The 24,022-nt window shown below is 36.4% G+C and overlaps 1 protein-coding gene and 1 non-coding gene across 2 annotated transcripts; one reads left to right on the top strand and one right to left on the bottom strand.

Annotated features, from left to right (window-relative positions):
• Positions 1-1,271: 1,271 nt before the first annotated feature.
• LOC148561365 (small nucleolar RNA R71) lies at positions 1,272-1,379 on the bottom strand. Its single transcript, XR_015887328.1, has one exon. It is a non-coding gene; the product is annotated as a small nucleolar RNA R71 (small nucleolar RNA).
• Positions 1,380-16,506: 15,127 nt separating this feature from the next.
• Positions 16,507-20,697, top strand: LOC148561364 (mini-chromosome maintenance complex-binding protein-like). The gene is made up of 14 exons (XM_088491681.1): positions 16,507-16,740; positions 16,855-16,968; positions 17,075-17,182; positions 17,307-17,429; positions 17,584-17,628; positions 18,017-18,130; positions 18,255-18,410; positions 18,591-18,668; positions 18,817-18,930; positions 19,095-19,297; positions 19,402-19,537; positions 19,744-19,971; positions 20,160-20,227; positions 20,335-20,697. The coding sequence occupies exons 1-14, from the start codon at positions 16,573-16,575 to the stop codon at positions 20,447-20,449; spliced, it is 1,770 nt and encodes a 589-aa protein (XP_088347807.1). The 5' UTR covers positions 16,507-16,572; the 3' UTR covers positions 20,450-20,697.
• The last annotated feature ends 3,325 nt before the right edge of the window (positions 20,698-24,022 follow it).

Genomic DNA, 24,022 nt, shown 5'->3' with positions numbered 1-24,022 from the left:
ATCTTTTCCTTATTTTTATATCATAATTTTCGAAAATAACATAATCAATTAATGTTTTGATTCAAAAATTTGAAGTTTGTTACTTGCTTGTTAAGAAAGATTCAAACTTTAAGTTCTAGAATCATATCTTGTGATTTCTTATGAATCAAGTCATTAATTGAGATTTTAAAAATCAAATCTTTTTCAAAAACTAATTTCTATCATATCTTTTCAAAAATATCTTCTCATCTTATCTTTTTCAAAAATCTAATTTCAAAATATCTTTTCTAACCTCCTAACTTCTTATCTTTTCAAAATTTGTTCAACTAACTAACTAACTTTTTGTTTGTTTCTTAACTTTTTCAAAACTACCTAACTAACTCTCTCTCTCTAATTTTCGAAAATATCTACCCTCTTTTTAAAAAATTTCTTTTTAATTAACTAATTATTCTTATTTTTATTTTTGATTTTAAAAATTTTCGAAAAATACTAACATTTTTCAAAAACCATTTTCGAAAATCACTAACCTTTTTTCAAAAATTATTTTCGAAAATTTTTTCCTCTCCCATCTTATTCTATTTATTTATTCATTTACTAACATCTCACCTCACATCTCAACCATCCTCACAGTTGTGTTTCTTCCATTACATTACATTCTTTGTCTCCCCCTCTTCTTCTACTCACACAGGGATCTCTATACTGTGGTATAAAGGATCTCTATTATTATTATTATTTTTCTGTGCCCTCTTCTTTGTCATATGAGCAGGAGCAAGGATAAGAACATTCTTGTGGAAGCAGATCCAGAACCTGAAAGGACTCTGAAACGGAAACTAAGAGAAGCTAAAATACAACAATCCAGAGATAACCTTTCAAAAATTTTCGAACAGGAAGAGGAGATGGCAGCCGAAAATAATAATAATGTAAGGAAGATGCTTGGTGACTTTACTGCACCTAATTCCAATTTACATGGAAGAAGCATCTCCATTCCTGCCATTCGAGCAAACAACTTTGAGTTGAAACCTCAATTAGTTTCTCTGATGCAGCAGAACTGCAAGTTTCATGGACTTCCATCTGAAGATCCTTTTCAGTTCTTAAATGAATTCTTGTAGATATGTGATACTGTTAAGACTAATGGAGTAGATCCTGAAGTCTACAGGCTCATGCTTTTCCCTTTTGCTGTAAGAGACAGAGCTAGATTATGGTTGGATTCTCAACCCAAAGACAGCCTGAACTCTTGGGATAAGCTGGTCACGGCTTTCTTAGCCAAGTACTTTCCTCCTCAAAAGCTGAGCAAGCTTAGAGCTGATGTTCAAACCTTCAGACAGAAAGAAGGTGAATCCCTCTATGAAGCTTGGGAAAGATACAAACAGTTGACCAAAAAGTGTCCTTCTGACATGCTTTCAGAATGGACCATCCTGGATATATTCTATGATGGTTTATCTGAGCTATCAAAAATGTCACTGGACACTTCTGCAGGTGGATCCATTCACCTAAAGAAAACGCCTGCAGAAGCTCAAGAACTCATTGACATGGTTGCTAATAACCAGTTCATGCACACTTCTGAAAGGAATCCTGTGAGTAATGGGACGCCTATGAAGAAGGGAGTTCTTGAAGTTGATACTCTGAATTCCATATTGGCTCAGAATAAAATATTGACTCAGCAAGTCAATATGATTTCTCAGAGTCTGAATGGAATGCAAGCTGCATCCAACAGTACTCAAGAGGCTTCTTATGAAGAAGAAGCTTATGATCCTGAGAACCCTGCAATAGCAGAAGTGAATTACTTAGGTGAACCTTATGGAAACACCTATAACTCATCATGGAGAAATCATCCAAATTTCTCATGGAAGGATCAAAAGCCTCAACAAGGCTTTAATAATGGTGGAAGAAACAGGTTTAACAATAATAAACCTTTTCCATCATCCACTCAGCAACAGATAGAGAACTCTAAACAAAATACTTCTAATTTAGCAAACTTAGTCTCTAATCTGTCCAAGGCCACTGTAAGTTTCATGAATGAAACAAGATCTTCCATTAGAAATTTGGAAGCACAAGTGGGCCAGCTAAGTAAAAGGATCACTGAAATCCCTCCCAGTACTCTCCCAAGCAATACAGAAGAGAATCCAAAAGGAGGGTGCAAGGCCATTGACATAAGCAAAATGGCCGAACCCAATGAGGGAGAGGAGGACGTGAATCCCAAGGAGGAAGACCTCCTGGGACGTCCAGTGACCAATAAGGAGCTTCCCTCTGAGAAACCAAAGGAATCTGAGACTCATCTAGAGACCATAGAGATTTCATTGAACCTCCTTATGCCCTTCATGAGCTCTGATGAGTATTCCTCTTCTGAAGAGAATGAGGATGTTACTGAAGAGCAAACTGCCAAGTTTCTTGGTGCAATCATGAAGCTGAATGCCAAATTATTTGGCATTGATAATTGGGAAGTTGAACCCCCCTTGTTCATCAATGAATTAAGTGATCTGGATCAACTGACATTGCCTCAGAAGAGACAGGATCCTGGAAAGTTCATAATACCCTGCACCATAGGCACCATGATCTTTAAGGCTCTGTGTGACCTTGGTTCAGGAATAAACCTCATGCCCCTCTCTGTAATAGAGAAACTGGGAATCTATGGGGTGCAAGCTGCTAAAATCTCATTAGAGATGGCAGACAATTCAAGAAAACAGGCATATGGACAACTAGAGGACGTTTTAGTAAAGGTTGAAGGCCTTTACATCCCTACTGATTTCATAGTCCTGGATACTGGATACTGGAAAGGAAGAGGATGAATCCATCATCCTAGGAAGACCTTTCCTGGCCACAGCAAGAGCTGTGATTGATGTTGACAGAGATGAAATAGTCCTTCAATGGAATGAGGACTCCCTTGTGTTTAAAACTCAAGGATCTCCCTCTGCAACCATGGAGAGGAAGCAGAAAAAGCTTCTCTCAAAGCAGAGTCAACCAGAGCCCCCACAGTCAAACTCTAAGTTTGGTGTTGGGAGGCCACAACCAAACTCTAAGTTTGGTGTTGAACTCCCATATCCAAACTCTAAGTTTGGTGTTGGAGAGTTTCAATAAAGCTCTGCACATCTGTGAGGCTCCATGAGAGCCCACTGTCAAGCTATTGACATTAAAGAAGCGCTTGTTGGGAGGCAACCCAATTTTTATTTATCTAACTATATTTTTCTTAATTATATGTCTTTGTAGGTTCATGATCATGTGGAGTCACAAAATAAATATAAAAATTGAAAACGGAATTAAAAATAGTAGAAGAAAAATCACACCCTGGAGGAGCATCTGTCTGGCGTGCAGTGCCAGAACAGAGCATGGTTCTGGCGCTGAACGCCCAAAATGGGCAGCTTCTGGGTGCTGAACGCCAGAACAGGCATGGTTCTGGCGTTCAACGCCAGAACAGGCATGGTTCTGGCGTTCAACGCCAGAAATGGCACACAAATGGGCGTTGAACGCCCAAAATGGCCACCAACCTGGCGCTGAACGCCCAGAGTTGGGTGCAAAGGCATTTTTACATGCCTAATGGGTGCAGGGATGTAAATCCTTGAACACCTCAGGATTTGTGAACCCCACAGGATCCACTCAGGATCTGTGGACCCCACAGGATCCCCACCTACCTCCACTCACTTCTTCTCACCACTCTCTTTCACACAACCCCATAAACACTCTTCCCCAAAAATCCTTCACCAATCACCTCAAACTCTCTTCCCCATCACCTCTTCACCACTCACATCCATCCACTCTTCCCCATAAACCTACCTCATAAACTCCACCTACCTTCAAAATTCAAAACCAATTTCCCACCCAAACCCACCCATATGGCCGAACAATAACCCCCCCTCCCTTCCCTATATAAAGCCCTCCATTCTTCATCAAATTCACACAACACACCCCTCTACACCCTTCTTGGCCGAAAACACTTACCACTCTCCCTCTCCTCTATTTCTTCTTCTTCTTCATCTATTCTTTCTTTTATTGCTCGAGGGCGAGCAAAATTCTAAGTTTGGTGTGGTAAAAGCATAAGCTTTTTGTTTTTCCATTACCATTGATGGCACCTAAGACCGGAGAATCCTCTAGAAAGGGGAAGGGGAAGACAAAAGCTTCCACATCCGAGTCATGGGAGATGGAAAGGTTCATCTCCAAAGCCCATCAAGACCACTTCTATGATGTTGTGGCCAAGAAGAAGGTGATCCCTGAGGTCCCTTTCAAACTCAAAAGAAATGAGTATCCGGAGATTTGACATGAAATTCAAAGAAGAGGTTGGGAAGTTCTAACAAATCCCATCCAACAAGTCGGCATCCTAATGGTTCAAGAGTTCTATGCTAATGCATGGATCACCAAGAACCATGATCAAAGTAAGAACCCGGATCCAAAGAACTATATTACAATGGTTCGGGGGAAATACTTAGATTTTAGTCCGGAGAATGTGAGGTTGGCGTTCAACTTGCCAAACATGGAAGAGAACGCACGCCCCTACACAAGGAGAGTCAACTTTGATCAAAGGTTGGACCAAGTCCTTATGGACATATGTGTAGAAGGAGCTCAATGGAAGATTGACTCCAAAGGCAAGCCGGTTCAACTAAGAAGAGTGGACCTCAAGCCTGTAGCTAGAGGATGGTTGGAGTTCATTCAATGCTCAATCATTCCCACTAGCAACCGGTCTGAAGTTACTATAGACCGGGCCATCATGATCCATAGCATCATGATTGGAGAAGAGGTGGAAGTTCATGAGATTATACCTCAAGAACTCTACAAGGTGGCTGACAAGTCCTCCACTATGGCAAGGTTAGCCTTTCCTCACCTCATCTGCCACCTATGCAATTCGGCTGGGATTGACATAGAGGGAGATATCCTCATTAAAGAGGACAAGCCCATCACTAAGAAGAAGATGGAGCAAGCAAGAGAGCCCATTCATGGAGCTCAAGAGGCCTATGAAGCTCATCACTCGAGGGCGAGCAACATTCTAAGTTTGGTGTGGTAAAACAATTATGTGAAAAATCTATAGCTCAGTGGTAGAACATGTGAGTGCAAATCAAGAGATACCTCAGGGGATGCACTTCCCTCCATATAATTATTGGAAGCAACTGAGGATAGAAATACCAAAAATCACTAGGAATCAAGCCACAAAGGCAAGGAAGAGACATAAAAGAGCTCAAGAACATCATTGGTGCCTCAAGAAGGAAATGCCATCATCACTAAGGTGGACTCGTTCCTTGTTCTTACTTTCTCTGTTTTTCGTTTTCTCTATGTTAAGTGCTTATCTATGTTTGTGTCTTCATTACATGATCATTAGTAGTAATTAGTGTCTAGTTTGATTTTATCCCCAATTAAGTTATAGTCTATTTTTCTCATCATCAGCAAACATGAATAAAATAGTAGATCTTTTGAATAAGAGGCAATAAAATTTCGAGTTTTTAATAAGAAAAATTCTAATTAGTAACATGTGGTGGCAATGCTTTCTGTCTTCTGAATGAATGCTTGAACAGTGCATGTCTTTTGAATTTGTTGTTTAAGACTGTTAAATATGTTGGCTCTTGAAAGAATGATGAACATGAGACATGTTATTGATAATCTGAAAAATCATAAAAATGATTCTTGAAGCAAGAAAAAGCAGCAAAGAACAAAGCTTGCAGAAAAAAAAATATATATATATATAATAAAATAGGCGAAAAAAAAATATAATAGAAAGAAAAAGAAAATGCAAGCAAAAAAAGCCAAAAGCTCTTAAAACCAAGAGGCAAGAGCAAAAAGCCAATAACCCTTAAAACCAAAAGGCAAGGGCAAATAAAAAGGATCCCAAGGCTTTGAGCATCAGTGGATAGGAGGGCCTAAAGGAATAAAATCCTGGTCTAAGCGGCTAAACCAAGCTGTTCCTAACCATGTGCTTGTGGCGTGAAGGTGTCAAGTGAAAACTTGAGACTGAGCGGTTAAAGTCAAGGTCCAAGGCAAAAAGAAGAGTGTGCTTAAGAACCCTGGACACCTCTAATTGGGGACTTTAGCAAAGCTGAGTCACAATCTGAAAGGTTCACCCAATTATGTGTCTGTGGCATTTATGTATCCGGTGGTAATACTGGAAAACAAAGTGCTTAGGGCCACGGCCAAGACTCATAAAGAAGCTGTGTTCAAGAATCATCACACTGAACTAAGAGAATCAATAACACTATCTGAATTCTAAGTTCCTATAGATGTCAATCACTCTGAGCTTCAATGGATAAAGTGAGATGCCAAAACTGTTCAGAAGCAAAAAGCTACTAGCCCCACTCATCTAATTTGAATCTGAGCTTCACTCAAATAGTCTGAGATATTATTGCTTCTCAACTTTTTAGTCTTCTATTTTATTTGTCAGTTGCTTGAGGACAAGCAACAGTTTAAGTTTGGTGTTGTGATGAGCGGATATTTTATACGCTTTTTGGGGTTAATTTCATATAGTTTTGAGTATGTTCTAGCTAGTTTTTAGTCTATTTTCATTAGTTTTTAGGAAAAATTCATATTTCTGGACTTTACTATGAGTTGTGTGTTTTTCTGTAATTTCAAGTATATTTCTGGCTGAAATTGAAGGAGCTGAGCAAAAATCTGATTCAGGCTGAAAAAGGACTGCTGATGCTGTTGGATTCTGACCTCCCTGCACTCAAAGTAGATTTTCTGGAGCTACAGAACTCGAAATGGCATGCTTCCAATTGCGTTGGAAAGTAGACATACAGGGCTTTCCAGAAATATATAATAGTCTATACTTTGCACAAGGATAGACGATGTAAACTGGCGTTCAACGCCAGTTCTCTGCCTAATTCTGGCGTCCAGCGCCAGAAAAGGATCAAAAGCTGGAGTTGAACGCCCAAACTGGCACATAAACTGGCGTTCAACTCCTCAAATGGCCTCTGCACGTGACACTCAAGCTCAGCCCCAGCACACACCAAGTGGGCCCCATAAGTGGATCTCTGCATCATCCATCATAGTCTAATCACTTTTTGTAAACCTAGGCTACTAGTTTAGTATTTAAACAACTTTTAGAGACTTATTTTGTATCTCATGACATTTTAGATCTAAACTTTGTACTCTTTGACGGCATGAGTCTCTAAACTCCATTGTTGGGGGTGAAGAGCTCTGCTGTGTCTTGATGAATTAATGCAAGTATTTCTGTTTTCCATTCAAACACGCTTGTTCCTATCTAAGATGTTCATTCGCGCTTAACTGTGATGAAGGTGATGATCCGTGACATTCATCACCTTCTTCAAACCATGAACGTGTGCCTGACAACCACCTCCGTTCTATATCAGATTGAATGAGTATCTCTTAGATCTCTTAATCAGAATCTTCGTGGTATAAGCTAGAATTGATGGCGGCATTCATGAGAATCCGGAAAGTCTAAACCTTGTCTGTGGTATTCCGAGTAGGATTCAAGGATTGAATGACTGTGACGAGCTTCAAACTCCTGAAGGCTGGGCGTTAGTGACAAACGCAAAGGAATCAAGGGATTCTATTCCAACCGGATCGAGAACCAACCGGTGATTAGCCATGCTGTGACAGAGCGCGTGAGCGTAGTTTTCACTGGAAGGATGGAAGGTAGCCATTGACAACGGTGATCCACCAACACACAGCTTGCCATAGGAGGACGTGCGTGCATGAACAAGAAGACAGAGGAAAGCAGAGATTCAGAAGACAAAGCATCTCCAAAACTCCAACATATTCTCCATTACTGCATAACAAGTAACTTTTAATTCATGCTCTCTTGGTTATTTGCAATTCAACTGATAAACATAATTGACTTCCTGACTAAGATTTACAAGATAACCATAGATTGCTTCAAACCAACAATTTCCGTGGGATTCGACCCTTACTCACGTGAGGTATTACTTGGACAACCCAGTGCACTTGCTGGTCAGTGGTACGAGTTGTGAAAAGTGTGATTCATAATTTGTGCACCACCTGCATACTGCATTAAAAAAAATACCCCACGCGTGCGCATGGGCCACGCATGGGCATCGACTCAAAATCGACGTCACAATCCAACGTCTAGAATGTTGGGCTGGAATCGTGTGGCTGTCATGCGTTAGGCAAAATTTGGGCCACGCGTACGTGTCAACGACGCGTACGCGTCACTCTCACTTCACACACACCACGCAAAAGTATGGTTGAGAAGGTTGGTACTGATGGTTAAAGTGTTCTGGTAGAAGTTGTTGTTGTTGAAATTGGGTTGCCTTTAGTTCTGATTTTTCTAGCCAAAATTAGGGTGATTTCTCCATTCCAGATTGTAGGTTTTAGAAAAGGGATCATTGTTAGGTGGTCTTAAAGAATTATCCATAGAATTAACCTATTCTAAAGGAGGTTGCTCATAGTCATAGATTCCAAATTGAGATACTCTACTACTCATGTCATATGAAACGTCTTGGGTATTTACAGCTGAAACTTATATGCCTCCCAAGTGTTGAGTGATGGCATTAATCTGCTAAGACATGGCTTTGTTTTGAGCAAGAATAGCATCTAAGGCATCCAATTTCATAACTCCCTTCCTCATGGTTCTTTCTGAAGAATACAAGTACTCATTATTAGCCACCATCTCTATCAAATCCATGGCCTCATCAGTGGTCTTCATGTGCAAAAAACCTCTTGCAGAATTATCCAATGAGAGTTTCGAAGCCTGAGTGATTCCATCATAAAAGATTTGTAACTGTACCAAGTCTGAGAACATATCTAGAGGGCACTTTCTCACCATAGCCTTGTACCTCTCCCAAGCTTTATAAAGAAACTCGCCATCTAGCTGTCTGAAAGTCTGCATATCCGTCCTCAACTTAGTTAACCTCTGAGGCAGAAGAATTTTGTTAAGAACTTACTGACCAAATCATCCCAACTTGCTATACTTTCCTTAAGTTGTATTTCAAGCCATTGACTGGCTCGGTCCCTCATAGCAAATGGGAATAACAACAACCAGTAAACATCAACATGAACCCTATTCGTCTTGACTGTATCATAGATCCTCGGAAAATTAGAGATGAATAAGTTGGGATCTTCCTGAGGGCTTCCACTAAACTGACAATTCTGCTGGACCAAAGTGATGAGTTGAGGTTTCAACTCAAAATTGTTGGCATCACAACCAGTGGTACAATGCTTTCCATACAATTCCCAAGATTGGAGTTAGTATATGATCCCAGAGTTCTCCTAACAGGCGGGGTATAATATTGGGGTTGTTGACAATAGCATGTTTATTGTTGTTTATCACACTGACTTCAATTTTCTCTTCCAATTCATCCCTGATATTTTCTGTAGCTCTCTGAGCTCTGACTTGTGGTCTGTGTCTCCTACAAGTACTTTCAATTTTGAGATCGTACAGAAGAGGTTCTTTATCCATGTTTTCCTATATAAACAATCAGAAAACAAGAAAAATTGGGATTCTCAATGTCATAGTGAAGAGAATCCCAATAAAATCACTTGAAAATAAGGAAAATAAACTAAAAGTAAAGTGGCAAAAAATAAAATAAAAGAAAATAAAGAAAATATCTAATCTAGGTAATCAATCAATTGGTACTTGCTAATCACAGTTAATCTCCAACAACGACACAAAAAACTTTATGCGAATTTTACAAACCACAAACTACCAGCAAGTTCACCGGATCGTATCAAGTAATACCACAGTGAGTGGGTTATCATTCCCACGAGGATTAACGGATTAAGCAAGTAATGATTGACTGACTATTCTAGTTAGACAAGTGAAATTGAGGGTTTTGAATAGCAAATTGCATAAAAGACAATGAATTAAAGGAAGCAAACAGTAGATATGTGAAGAAAATAATATGAGAAGAGAGTTAAGGCTTTGGAGATATTTAGATTTACAGATCAACAATTCTTGTCATCTATCTTGATCATGCAAAGATTTAATTCATGGTAAATGATACGGAAAAAAAATTACTTCTTCCGTTTTAACTACCGACAAGTGCACTGGGTCGTATCAAGTAATAAAACTCACAAAGAGTGAGGTCGATCCCACAAGGATTAACGGATTAAGCAAGCAATAGTTGATTAATTATTCTAGTTAGACGATTCATAATTGGGTGATAAGCAACAAGAAAATGTAAATGACATAAAAGTAAAGGAAAGCAATAAAGTGCAAGGAATGTAAATGACAAGAAATTAAAGTGCTGAAAATTAAAGTACAAGAATGTAAATTGCAAGGAATGGAAAGTACAAGAAAGTAAAGTACAAGAAAGTAAATGACTAGAAAGTAAAACCAAGTGAAGCATTTCTACAAACACTTGGAAGGCACAAATGTGCAAAAGTAAATAAAGCCATAAATGTGCATAAGTAAATGACAAGAATTAAAGACAAAAAGTAAATAACAAGAATTAAGAATGAAATTAACATTGGGATCAAGAGATATTGCATTCTTAGGATCAATAGTTTTCATCTCATCTTCAATCATGCAACTCATTGATCTCTTGGCAATCATGATTGATTGAATTCCAATTCCTTGGTAATTTAATCTCTCAAATCTTGATCAATAGCCAATTCCTTGGTCTAATTGCTCATGAGAAGAGATGAAGAATGGTCCCTAATTATACCACACATCCTCATAGATTCAAGTAGAGGGAGGATTATATGTCACCATATCCAAACACCAAAACCCAAATCTACTCAAGTGTGAGAAGGATTTTCAAGCATGGTTTTATGTTTCCTCTTCCAAGGTTCCCATAAAACCCAATTGCATTCAATCTCTTTTCCAAGATAATTGAATGCTAAGCATGAAGAACGAAAATCCTTCAAGTAAATCAAAGAGATATGAAGAGAAGAAGAAGAATAAAAATAAATTAATCCATTGAAAAACAATAGAGCTCTCTTTCCCAATGTTGGAAATTAAAAACTCATAACTAAATATTTACAAAAGTGTATATGAAAGAAATGGAAGAAGAGAAGAGAATGAGAGTGAAAGGGGAGTGGAGTCACCTCCACCCCTCTATGGTGTGTGTGAATTGATGAATCTAAGGTCCTATTTATAAGCTACCTAAATTACAAATTCAAATGAAATTACAATCAAATGCAAATTTTCTAATTACTTCTAGATGATTCTTGTGGCCTTGATTGATTGTTAATTGTGACTTGACTTGGACTTGTGAACTTCTAATTCCCCTCATAGAAGCTTGAAATATTGAAGAATAAATGAAGGAATTGGAGTATTAGAAGTGGCCCAATGTGGAGTGTCATTTAAGTGGCATTTTGGGCTTGTGAAGGTTTGGGAAATCTTGCACGCTGAAGTATTGATCTGTTTGGGTCCCCAAATTAAATACCCACTATAGACTATTATATATCATTGGAAAGCTCTGGATCTCAGCTTTCCAACGCCGCTAGAAGCATGTCATTTGGACTTCTCTAGCCCAAGTTATGATCTTTTGAAGGTGAAGAGGTCAGTATGGCAGGCTTGCTGGAATTTTGGCCCAGCGTGCCACGCCTAGGTTTTGGCGTGCCACGCCGAGTACGCAGTGCTTGAAAAAATTGCAATTTTCACCCTCAAATCTAGTGTCCACTATAGAGTGTTATATATGGTTGGAAAGCTCTGGAAGTCTACTTTCCAATGGCACTAAGATCACCTCATTTGGAGCTTTATAGCTCGAGTTATTCTTGTTTGAGTGTAAAGAGGTCAGGGTTGCAAATCCTCTTTGCTTCTCTATGAGTTTGTCTCCAACTCTTTTGCCACCTTGAAAGTGTGCTTCCACTATTAGTGCTTTTATTGCTTCTTTTTCTATCATTTTCTACAAAATTCAGCACAAACCAATTTCAAAGTAATGTACCATAATAGTTATCATTTAGTTCATGAAACATTGAAACAATGAATATGTGCTCTTTTTATGGTCCTCTCGCATAGGTAAAAAGGGTAAATGATGCAAGTCATCACTAAACCCTGGGTGATTGAATTTCAATTCCTTGGCAATCCAATCTCTTCTAACCTAATCAACTGTCAATTCCATGATCAATTAATTGTATTAAAAGGTTAAGTTCAAACTCGAGTTAAGGGCCACACAATTCTTAAGAACCTAGAAATAATCTGATTATATATCATGTATCACATTAAATCTATATGATTAAAGAATTATGAAAAAATAGTTTCAAGTTTTAATTCCAATGATGTAACTTTTTCAAGATTCAAAGGGATTCAATTTATATTAGAGTTATTTTCCAATATATTCTAATCCTTAGAATGAAGAACGAAACTAATTATTTAATAAAAATTAATGCATAAATAAAAAATAGGAGAACAATAGTGTTAATCTATCAAAATAAACAGAGCTTCTAACCTTAACAATGGAGGTTTAGTTGCTCATTGTGTAGAAAAAATCTTAAAGTGTAAAAAGTATAAACTATAAAAGTTAGAAAAAGAGAAGAGAATAAGAGCCCCATCTTTTGCTCGAATGCTATCTGCAATCAACACAATGCAACAATAACTCGAAGTAGCATCTAATAAAGTGTAAATTACTTAAATCTTTTAGTAAATCAACGAATCACTATATAAATCATATAGAAAAGATATGAATAATGTTCATGCATCATTAGGACTTTTTTTTCACACATTTTTATGCATATCAGGGGAGTAAAGACTCAATTTGGTCTCTATCAGTTTTCACGAAGGACGACACGATCCTTTACAAAAAAAAAATGATAGATTGGCCCCAACTTTATTATTTTAAGATAATATAAATCATTTGTTAAAAAATTCGTTAAATAGTAAGAAAAATTAATTTTGTGAAAGTTTTATTTGTAATATCTATGGGTTTTAAAGCCCTCTCCCACAAACTATAATAAGTTTATTTTTGAAAGTTACGTGGAAAACAATCATTGCTAGGAGTGATGTAGCAATTCGATAACAAGAAGAAAAATTGATTGCAGTACGAACATTTTTCAAAAATGAAAAATAACATTGAATAAGAAATGACATAAGAGAATGGTGATGTTGATGGTGTTGGTGTTAGTGTTGGTGTTGATGTTGGTAAAAGAGATAATGACAACGAAATAGTATCATTGCAAAATAGAAATAAAAGAGGTAGAAGTTATAATGATGAGAATGAAAAACGTAGTAATAGTCATGGTAGTAGTTAGTCTTATTGTTGAAAAATTTTTTGTGAGATTTTAAAGTACAAATGAAACTACTACAAAACTAATATCCATTACTCGTTATTATGTAACCGATGGATTTTAACAGATCGTATTGTCCTAAAATAATAATATTGAGGTCAAAGTATCTCACTTTTTTGTAAAGAGACGCATTGTTTTTCGTAAAAATAGATAAAGAGTCGATTTTTATTATTCCATATCAAAGACTAAGGTGTAATATTAAATAGTAATTTATAATAAAATAAAAAAAATGCTAGAAGTGAATATTTTTAGTAAAAAAAAAAATAAATATTTGGTATTGATTCCCATTCAAGTCAAATATAAGCAAAATTATCAGTCGCTTGTCATGTTATATAGGAAGATTATAATCTATTAAAAATATAATAATGTTAAAAAAATAATAATAATAAATTATTTTATTTAATTTAATATTTTATATTTAATATTTTATATATGTAATACTCATAATTATTGAGATGGATTTGCTCTAGAATCATCAGTTTACTAATCGAATTGGATAGGAATTCCCGGTGTATTTATTATATTTAATATTATGTATTTAATTTAACTACAACTAATAAATATAAAATAAGGTAATTTTTTGTTATTGTGAGATGTGTTTTATTGTCTCCCTAAAGATGACAATTCGGATCAATTCGCCTGTCCTTCCTTAAACAAGCGAGTATTTTCAATGATTGATTGAATATGGAATAAATTTGGGTAAGATCTATTTATTTTTGTTTGGATATAGGCTAGATATACATGTATTTGTATAATGACATCCATATGCCATTATCCGTCTCTCCCCCACCCGTGTGTATAGTGTGTTATTTATGTGTAAGGCATATTTATTTCTATGTACTATATGTTGTTGTGAATAATTAAGATTATCTTTACACTTAATTATATTTTTTAAGTCTTAATCACGTTTGGAATTTTATTGATTAGTTCATTTTAATTTGTTTATTTTCATGTTATAAGTTTTTGTTCGTGAGTAATAGAACCGAAAATGAAACAATGTATAAGTGTTCACAACAAGTATGAATATTTAAATACTCGTCTCACTCTATTTCATTACCATTCCTAATGTCTTCCAAATATTTTTGTAAAAATATTGTTAGATGAATGATAAGTAATTTGGTCATTATAAAGTATTAAATTGGTCCCTAATATTTGGGTGTAATTTGTTTTTGTCTTTAAGGTTTAAAGTGTCCTATTTGAATCTAAAAAAAATTCATTTAACTTCAATGTAGTCTCATTGTGAGGTCAAAGTTAAATAAATAACGAAATATCTTACATGTCAATAATACAAGAAAAAGATCGATAATCTGGAGAACAAGTACAAGATTCAGAGACACAAAATCAATCGTGAATGCATCAATACATTTATTTATCATTCTTCTTACAATTTAAATGAAATATTTTCTATAAAACTAAAGAGAATAATAAATAAATGTATTGATGTATCCACAGTTGATTTTGTGCCTCTAGAACTTATACTTGTTCTCCAGATTATCGATCTTGTTATTATACTGCTATTATGCAAGACATTATTCCGTTAATTATTTAACTTTGACCTCATGGTAGACATTAAAGTTAAATAAAACTTTTTTGGATTCAAATAGAACGCTTTAAACTTTAAAAATCAAAAAAGAATTACGCCCAAATCGTAGGGTGCTAATTTAGTACTTTACCCTAAAATATATTTATCGAAGAATGTAATGTTAAATGTTTTTTTATCTTTCAAAATTATAAGAGCCATGCCTCAAAATTTTGTTTATAATAAAAATTGTTGTTTTCAAAATCTTAGAATTTTTTTAGTTTTTTGAAAATTCAATAGATAATTACAACTAGGGGTGGCATAACGGGTTGAACCTGTCGGGTTGACCCGCTCAACCCGCTAAAAAGTGCGGGTCGGGCTAGAATTTGGAGCCCGCTAAATTAAAAAAATTCGCCAAACCGCACTGCCAAATTGGCGGTTTTGGTGGGCGGGGCGGGCCGGTCCGCCGGGTCAAAGATTTTTATTTTTCTTTTTTTTATTAAAAAAAAGAATAATTACTATTATAAAATTAATAATTATAAAATTTTCAAACGCTTTTTTTGTTTTTGTTTTTATTCTTCTTTTAGTTATTAACTTTATTTATTTTATTTTATAATTTCGTATATTTATTCGAATTATATGACTTATTTTTTTAAAATAAAGATAGTTCTATTGACAAATATTATTTTGAACAATTTTATTGAAGTTAAAAATTAAAAAAAAAAGATAGTAAAAAAATTATATTATAATTTGACTATTTTTTATTTGTATTTGATTTTTTAATTATTATGTTTAGTCAATTTTAATGAATTTTATTTTTAAAAAAAAAGAGTCAAATGGGTTAGCTCGCTAATCCGCCATAAAGCGGGACGGGCTAACATTTTGAATCCGTTTTAGTTGACGGATGGGCCGGCCCACCCTGTTTATAGGGTAGGTCTAGATGGGTTGGGATGGGCCGACCCGCTTTGCCACCCCTAATTACAACATAAGTTAAACTTGACCAATATTTATGACAATTTACTGATATTATTAGTGAGATAATTAATACAAAATATATAATTTTTGTTGTCAACCCTAATAATAAATATTAGGGGTGGCAAAGCGGGCCGGTCCGCCCCGCCCCGCCTAGGCCCGCCTCATAAACGGGGCGGGCCCGCCAATTAAAATGGGTTCAAAATGCTAGCCCGCCCCGCTTTATGGCGGATTGGCGGGTTGGCGGGCTAGCCCGCTTCACTCTTTTTTTTTAGTTTTTGAAAAATAAAATTCATTAAAATTAACCAAAAAATAATAATTAAAAAATTAAATACAAATAAAAAATAGTCAAATTATAATATAATTTTTTTACTATTTTTTTAATTTTTAACTTCAATAAAATTGTTCAAAATAATAATTGTCAATAGAATTATCTTTATTTTAAAAAATAAGTCACATAATTTGAGTATATATACGAAATCGTAAAATAAAATAAATAAAGTTAGTAACTAAAAGAAGAATAAAAACAAAAAAATAAAAAAAAGTGTTTAAAAAATTCTATAATTATTAATTTTATAATAGTAATCACTCTTTTATTTAATTAAAAAAAAGAAAAATAAAAACCTTCGGCCCGACGGACCGGCCCGCCCCGCCCTGCCAAAACCCGCCAATTTGGCGGTGCGGGTTTTTTAAATTTGGCGGGCTCCAAATCCTAGCCCGACCCGCCTTTTTTAGCGGGTTTAGCGGATCGGCCCGACGGGCTCGACCCGTTTTGCCACCCTAATAAATATTAGCGTTTAAAAAAAGCTTTAAGAGATAGGGCCAACAAATGGCGGGAAAGAACGGCCCAAGAAGATTTGGCGGGAAAAAATGACCTACAAGAGATACATATGGCGGGAATCGCCATCCATTGAGATCTCCATTGCAACGCGCGAGACAGAGAAGAAGACAGTGAAAGAGACACAGCAATCGATTCAACCATGGGTGGACCGCAGTACGATTTTCTGTCGAACCCATTGGGTGCGGTCAGATCCACCTTCGAGAAAGCCATGGCCTCCGTTTCCGACCCCTCCTCCTTCAACAGCGGCGATTGGGGCGCCATGGACCTCTTCACCAACTTCCTCTTCGACCAGTCTCACCACTTTCAGGTAATATCTTCGTCCACTTCCCTTGAACCCAAAATCCAAAACGCTATTATGTAAAATGTAGTAACAATAATTCTGGCGTCGATCTTGGGCTGAGTTTCGTGTTTGTGCTCTTAGGTTCCAGTTCTTACTCCTGCCTCTATGAGATGGATAAAACCCAATACTCTAGTTCGTTTTCGTGGGATGATACAGGACATGCTTGGAAATGAATTTTATGTTGGCGCTTACAAGGTTTTTCATCTTTTTAGTTTCTTATTTTTTTAGCTTATATGTTCGAATTGTGAGGATTAACTCGCCTAAATTTGACAAAAATCCAATCTTGCTTTTACTATGGAAGGATGGAGCCGTGTGGAGGACCAACAAGTTCATGGATGTTTCTCAATTCCCCATTGGTCCCTCCGCAGATACGCGAATTTGGGAACGTCGTCTACTTTACTGTGTTCCGGTGAGGTGTCCTCACTCTATATCTCATGTTGAATGTTTGTCTTGTGAGCAATGGCTTCCTTAAAGGTTAGCTTCTTTAATGATTAACGGTTTTGTTTTTCCTTCTATTTGGATATAATTCTTAGGTTCCTGGATTGAATTCATGGGCTCAAATTTCATCTGAAGCAGTTACTGATCAATGTATGGGTTGGACATCCGAGCAAAGAGAAAAGCGCCCAAGAGCAGAAGCCGAGTGTTCTGATATGACCGTATGTGTATTGATGTTTTTATTATCTCATTGTTTCTGCTTTGTTTCCTATTGATGTCTTGCTCTGCACTAGAGTATCAAGTGATTGGCACAAAGACCTTTCTATACATTTGTGTTTATCATTTTTCTTAGTGATCAGTGTTGTTTATTTACAGGTCTCATCTGAAGAGGATCAAGGTTCTCCTAGTACTAAAAAGATGGTACGACAAGCTTGTTCGAATTCAGCTATCTCTGTTATGAATATAATATTATAATTTGACCGAAAAGAAGCATATATGAATGAAGTATATATTACACTCTGCTTATTATGGTTTGTTCAAAAATTTCTTGATTTTTGTTGTATGCATTCAGTTTCAATTAATAGAAACCAGGATTTTTGTGATCTAAGCTAGTCTTGTCACGTAGATTTGGATATACAGTTACATGTCAAGTCAACGGAGCAATAGATTATAAGTTACACTGAACTACTGACAGATATGTTGAGTTAAAATTGATTTGTCTCGTGTAATGTAATAGGTAATATTAGGTTCAATCATAAAATTTCTGTTGTCATTCTTTTGAAAACTGGTCTTACTGTTTCTTTAACAGAGAGAAGGTGAACAACCTTCCCTTGCTTCTCAATCTCGAGAGTCTGAGATTGCTAGCTCTAGTTTTAGTCTGGCGCCGGTTCCTGAAGGGAATTCACTTCATTGTCTCGTGAAGGTAAGATTTTGTCTCAGAAGATCTTATGAGGTATATTTTGTTGGCATGGGTTTAATTTTGTTGCTTTTGACCCACTGGAATCATAGAAAATTCTAGTTCCTCACTTTCCTCTTTATCATGCCAGGTATATGATTCTCCGGAGTCTGAATTGAAGCTGAATGAAATTTTCGAATTTGTGGGTATACTTGCATCTGATCCAGAGATTCAAGAAGACAATGTAGATAATGATTTATCAAATGAATTTTGTGAGGATCCTTTACGCCATTTCCCACCTAATAAGGTAAGCATTGTAGTGCTGATTTGATGAAAATTTTATATACATTGAAGCATTATATCTTTCCACGAAGGCTACTTGATCATGGAGCAAGCAATATATCAGTTTGGTTGTTATGTAACTATTCTATCTCAAGTAAGCACTTGGTTTTGAACATATTCGTTTTGATTATTCCCTCTGCCACAGGTAGTACCACGCTTTCATTGTTTTGTTCACAGAAAACTTGCAGCTCAGGACTTTCTTCAGAATAACCCTATTATAGAGGTAACTTTTTTACAATATCCTTGCTATTTCATCTGTATGAATGAATGGCTTTTTGTGATTAGCATAATGTATTGGGATCCTTAGCCTCTTAACTTGCTCCATTAATTGAAAACTCCTTGCTGAACAAATCATGTGCTTGATCTCGCAGCCTAAGTTGGACATGGTCAAAGGGATTAGGGAAGCTTTGCTTAGACATCTCACAGCTGTTCTTGGAAATGATGATGTGGCTGCTCATTTCATGTTGCTACATCTCCTATCCAAGGTACACGATTCTATGATAATTTCTCAGACATTTCATGAAAATGTAAATTTTCTGTTTGTTGTTATTGTTTCACGTGTTTCTCTTTTCTTGTCTTATAGCACTTAATTATATTCTCCCACGTTACTTTCTTGAGAATATTTGTATGATGTGTTGTTTTTGGCCAGGTGCATAGTAGAGTAGATTCTCTTGCCGTGGGCAAGCTTTCACTAAACTTGACCTGTTTTAGCAAAGAAATTGTATCTATATTTGGAAACCAATTAAACGTTGTTGTCAAGAACCTCATGCCTTTCACACATTGCATACCCCTCACAGTGGAATACTTGAACACTGCTTCACTAGCGCCAAAAAAGAATTATGATATCAACAGGTGATCACATTTTAATATTTTAGTAGTTGTTCTAAGCTAGGATTTCTTATTAATGGATACAGGTATACAACATAGATATTTACTTTTAAGTTCTAATTCACCAGACTGGAAACTGGAGCCTTGCAACTAGCTGAAGGTTCACATTTGATTGTTGACGAGACCAAGTTAGAAGCTGGAACCCTTAACTCTTTGGGTGTAGAGAATGCAAGGTTGCTGAATAATTTAGTGGAGTGGCAAAAGGTACTTTATTTGCTCATCTTGGTGTTCTCTCTTACTACATGATCATGGATACTATTATTGCAATGGATATGCTCTTTTGAGATAAATATATCTGCACTCTGCAACTGCTAGGAACCGCTATACACTGATTTAAGGATAAACTTGATCATTTTTAACAACACAAGTTGAAAGTAAAGATGCTGACATACACTCGGTATTTGTTTCAGGTGGAGTATGATTTCAAGTATTATAAAATGGATATGACAACTGATGTACAGCTGTTAGTTTTGTCTGAGGGGAAATCAAATATCTTGCCAGCTGATGTAATTGTACCTTTCCGGCCCTCTGCAGCCAATTGCTCTGAAGCTGTGACTGCAGAAGCTTTAGAAGCTTGGAGGTGGTACTTGGCTACTGTTAGACAACTGCCACACTCCATTGAATCAGAAATGCAGCAGGTATGAGCCACTTTGACTACTAGGTTTTATTAGTAAGGGCCCTTTTGGGTTTAACTCGAGCTGTTAGCCTTACACTTTGTACGAACCTAGCTAGCTAGCAAGTAACAAATTTGCAAATTGCGCATACGTGGAATCTGTCTCTTAGAGTTCTTGATGTAGGTATTCCTCTTTACTTGAGATTTCTTCAGGTGGTAGAAAATGATTTAGTTGCAGCAAGACAAGCAGACCGGAGCTTGAATGCCCAAGATTTAAGCAGGTTAGTGAATGTGTGTTGTTAACCTATTTGATCAGTTGTTTATTGCACTACTCCTTAGTCCTTAAGTCTTTACACCTCACGTCCTCACCTCCCTTGTTCTCCAACAGATGGTTAACAATGAGCCGTCTCATGTCATTGAGCTTCGGGGAGACTAGCCTGTCCCTCGAACACTGGCAAATGGTCAAGGAACTGGACAGACTGCGGAAAGAGAGGCTAAAGTGAGTTGTCGAGTGTAGATGTCTTGATTTCAGCCAGAGATTCAGGGATCGAAATGGATGCAGTTAGTGGTCTTGAATCTTGATTCCCAGAATTGTCTTCTGGTTACCTACTACATAATTTAACTCATGGATGTGAATTATAATTGAAAGAATCAAACAGTGAGTTCCATAAGTTGTGCATTGCAGTAAAAGCAATACAAGGCCATTTCATGGTAATAGTAATAACATGTGACAATGTGAGCATTCCATCAAGCCTAGGTTTGTGTACCCCGACACAAGAAACTATCATGAAAATTCATAATTAACTTGTTATTGTCAAATGGGAATAGATCCGTAGGATGAGGAACTATCATCATTAAGGCCTTAGACGGTGTGCAGCGGAGCCGTCGCATGTGGTGTGGGAAACTACGCCTAGTAAACTTTGTTTTATTAATAACCTTTTCTGTTTTCTCACTTGTTTTAGTTAGTATATTATCTTACTAAAACTTGGGTAAATGACATAAAGAAATGAAATGGCATTCAATATTACATGATGATTCTAAAAGTAATAACTTTACATGCATATCTGAATTTGACCATGAAATTATATAAATCGAAGCAAATTAATTCGATTTACCCTTCTATATAAATTGAATTTAATCAATTCGATTTAGCATTTTTTAATATAAATCGAATTTAATTCGATTTAGTCTTCCAATATATAAACCAAACTTAATGAATTCTGTTTGCCAGCATTAGGCATTGCATGGTGTAAATCGAAGCAAGAATGGTGTAAATTAAAGCAACTACATTCGATTTAATGCATCTGGTATAACATGATTAATTGAAACATTGATTCCATATATATATATATATATGGGACAATGCTATAAATCGAGTTAAATTAATTCGATTTAAATTGAGATAAATTAATTTAATTTACAATTATACTTAATATATAAATAGAAACTAAATGTGAAATCCTTATCATAGTGGAATTCATAATGGCTAGTAATGATAATTTTTTAGTTATGCATTATAGAAGATCGAATAAGAAAAAAAACGCGAGAGCAAATAAAATTTATTAATAAGAATCTGTTGAGTGTTTTTATCAAACTTTTTACGAGTTTTGTTGAATTTCAGAATACTATAATCCAAAAGTTGGGATTGCATGGCATGAAACGAATAGAGAAGTTATTCTATAGAATTCTAATTTCTGTTGTATGTGATTGTGTGAAGTATAATTCCTTCGAGATAGACAGAGACGAAGATTTGCAAGTTCTATTTCACTGCCGTCCTCAATTTTCCGAGGTGAGGATCCATGAGTTATTGGCCAAATATGAAGATGTGGTCTGTAGTTTAGGAGGACTGAACCGGAATCCTCATGCCAATCTTGGACATCAAGAAGACTAAGACTCCGTCAGTGATGCTGAAAGGACAACAATTCATAAGGCCCATTGGGCTAAAGCAGGACAACAAGAAGCCCAATAAAGCTTTTCAAATTCAATGGGAGGCATAATTTTTATTAATTTTCGAATTTTTAGTCATTTAATTTTAATTTGTTTTGCTGTTAGAGTTTGTTGGAAGATTTGATTTACTTCTGATTTGCATAGTAGTATTTTTAGGGATTTAAATTCAAATCAAATCTGATATAATCTAATAAGATCAAATCTGATTTAAATTAGTTATCATATCTTTAAGATTTTAAAATTTAAATCAAATCTGGTCTAATTCAATAAGATCAAATCTGATTTAAATTAGTTATCTTATCTTTTAGCTAGTTTGTTAGGGGTCTATTTAAACACCTTTGGTGAGACAATTTACACAACTTTGATGAGTAAAATTTCTTTAGTGCTTTATGCACGTTTTTTTAGTGTGATTAAGTGAGGTGAATGATTTGCTTCGCTTGTTGCATAGAGAAGATTGAGTGATTCAATTTTCATCCCTCTTATCTAGGTTGACAAGGACAAGTTCTTTGAAGGCTTAGTAGGGAAAACTCTTCCGGTGACCTAGGTTGCTAAGAACAAGTTTCCTAGAGGTTTAGAAAAAATCCCATTTATCTATCCTTTTATGTTTCTGTTGCGTCTTTTCTTTGTCTCTTTTTTATCCCTCTATCCTTCGTTCTAATTTTTTCTTATCATCTAGTATGAGTTACAAGCCGTACGTAAATTCTTATTATTTACACGTTCCATGGGTCTTGTTTAGTTTCTTAATTTTTTTCTCTTTAATTTTTGCAAATTCACCTTAGAGTCCAAAAACAAAAAACAAAAAAAAAAGAGTCGTAAAAAAAATGGTTGCGTATTACGATAGTGATGATGAAGGAATCTCATATGCGAAAAAGGGTTCTCGGTTGCAAATCTCTGTAGGGAGGAATGATCCTGAAGCTTATTTTGGATGGGAAAGGAAGGTAGAGTTGATTTTTACAAATTGCATCCTTTCTTTTCGTCATCTTAGAGTTAAAGGGCAGAATGGTAATTGTTCCGAGGGTTACTTGAAACTGTAGGTCGATTTCGGACGAGATCTTCTGTGCTGGTTGGCGGTGACGTGTTCGGCTGGTGAGTGGCGGCCGGAGCTGTTGTGTCCGACTTGTTGGACAGGCTGTGCTGCTGATCCTTCACCACCGGAGGATGGGGGGCACCTACAAGTAAGGGTGGCAAACGGGCCTAAATCCGCCGGACCGGCCCGCGTAACCCGCCAAAAAAGACGGGCCGGGCTGAAAAATTGGGATCGCCAAATAGCAAAAGCCCACTTAACCTGCACCGCTTAAACCGCGGGTTTTGGCGGGCTTTGGCGGGGCGGGGCGGGCTTCCCCGCCGGGCTTAGTATTTTTTTGGCAAGGGGTATTTTTACAATTTTTTTTACCAAAACCCAACTTCCTCCAACCCAACTTACAAGAGAATGAAGATGAAAATTGAGTGTTTTAGATTATGTTTGTTTTGTTTTAGAGACAATATTGTTAATTATGTTTTGGATTATGTTTATTTTGCTTTGGGAACAATATTTATAATTATGTTTTGGATGAAAACTTAGTTTATAATTATGTTTATTAGATATTTATAATTACAAAGACTTTAATGTTTGTGAATATAAAAATTATAATTTGTTTATACTTTTAGAAATTATAATAGTTAAAAGTAAAAAACAAAAGAGATTTTTTTATATCTTTATATATATTATTTAATAGTTAAAAGTAAAAAAAAAGGATATTTGGCGGGTTTAGCCCGCCGGCCCGCTGTTAGGCGGGGCGGGCTGGGATTCTGGGACCGCCTCACTAGGCAGGGAGGGGCGAGCCAACCCGCCAAAGGACGGGCTTCTGGCGGGGGGGGGGGGGGGGGGCAAGGCGGGCTTCCCCGCTTGCCACCACTACCTGCAAGGGACTCCGATGCTTAAGTTAGCAAGGGTATTGAACAGGTTTTTTGTAGAATCAGAGTATGAGTTATACCTGGGTGCTCCAGTGTATTTATAATGGTGTAGAGTGACCTGATAAGATAAGTTAGTTAACTTTATCTTATCTTTAGGTGGGGTCATCTTATCTTCAAGGGAACTGCCCTTATCTCTATAGGCTTTGGGCCGCCTTTGGATTGGGGTCGTATTCCTC

Source organism: Arachis ipaensis, chromosome B6 (assembly GCF_059453495.1).
Source record: "Arachis ipaensis isolate K30076 ecotype BB chromosome B6, ASM5945349v1, whole genome shotgun sequence".
Classification (NCBI taxonomy): domain Eukaryota; kingdom Viridiplantae; phylum Streptophyta; class Magnoliopsida; order Fabales; family Fabaceae; genus Arachis; species Arachis ipaensis.
This window is presented reverse-complemented; position numbering and strand designations above follow the sequence as displayed.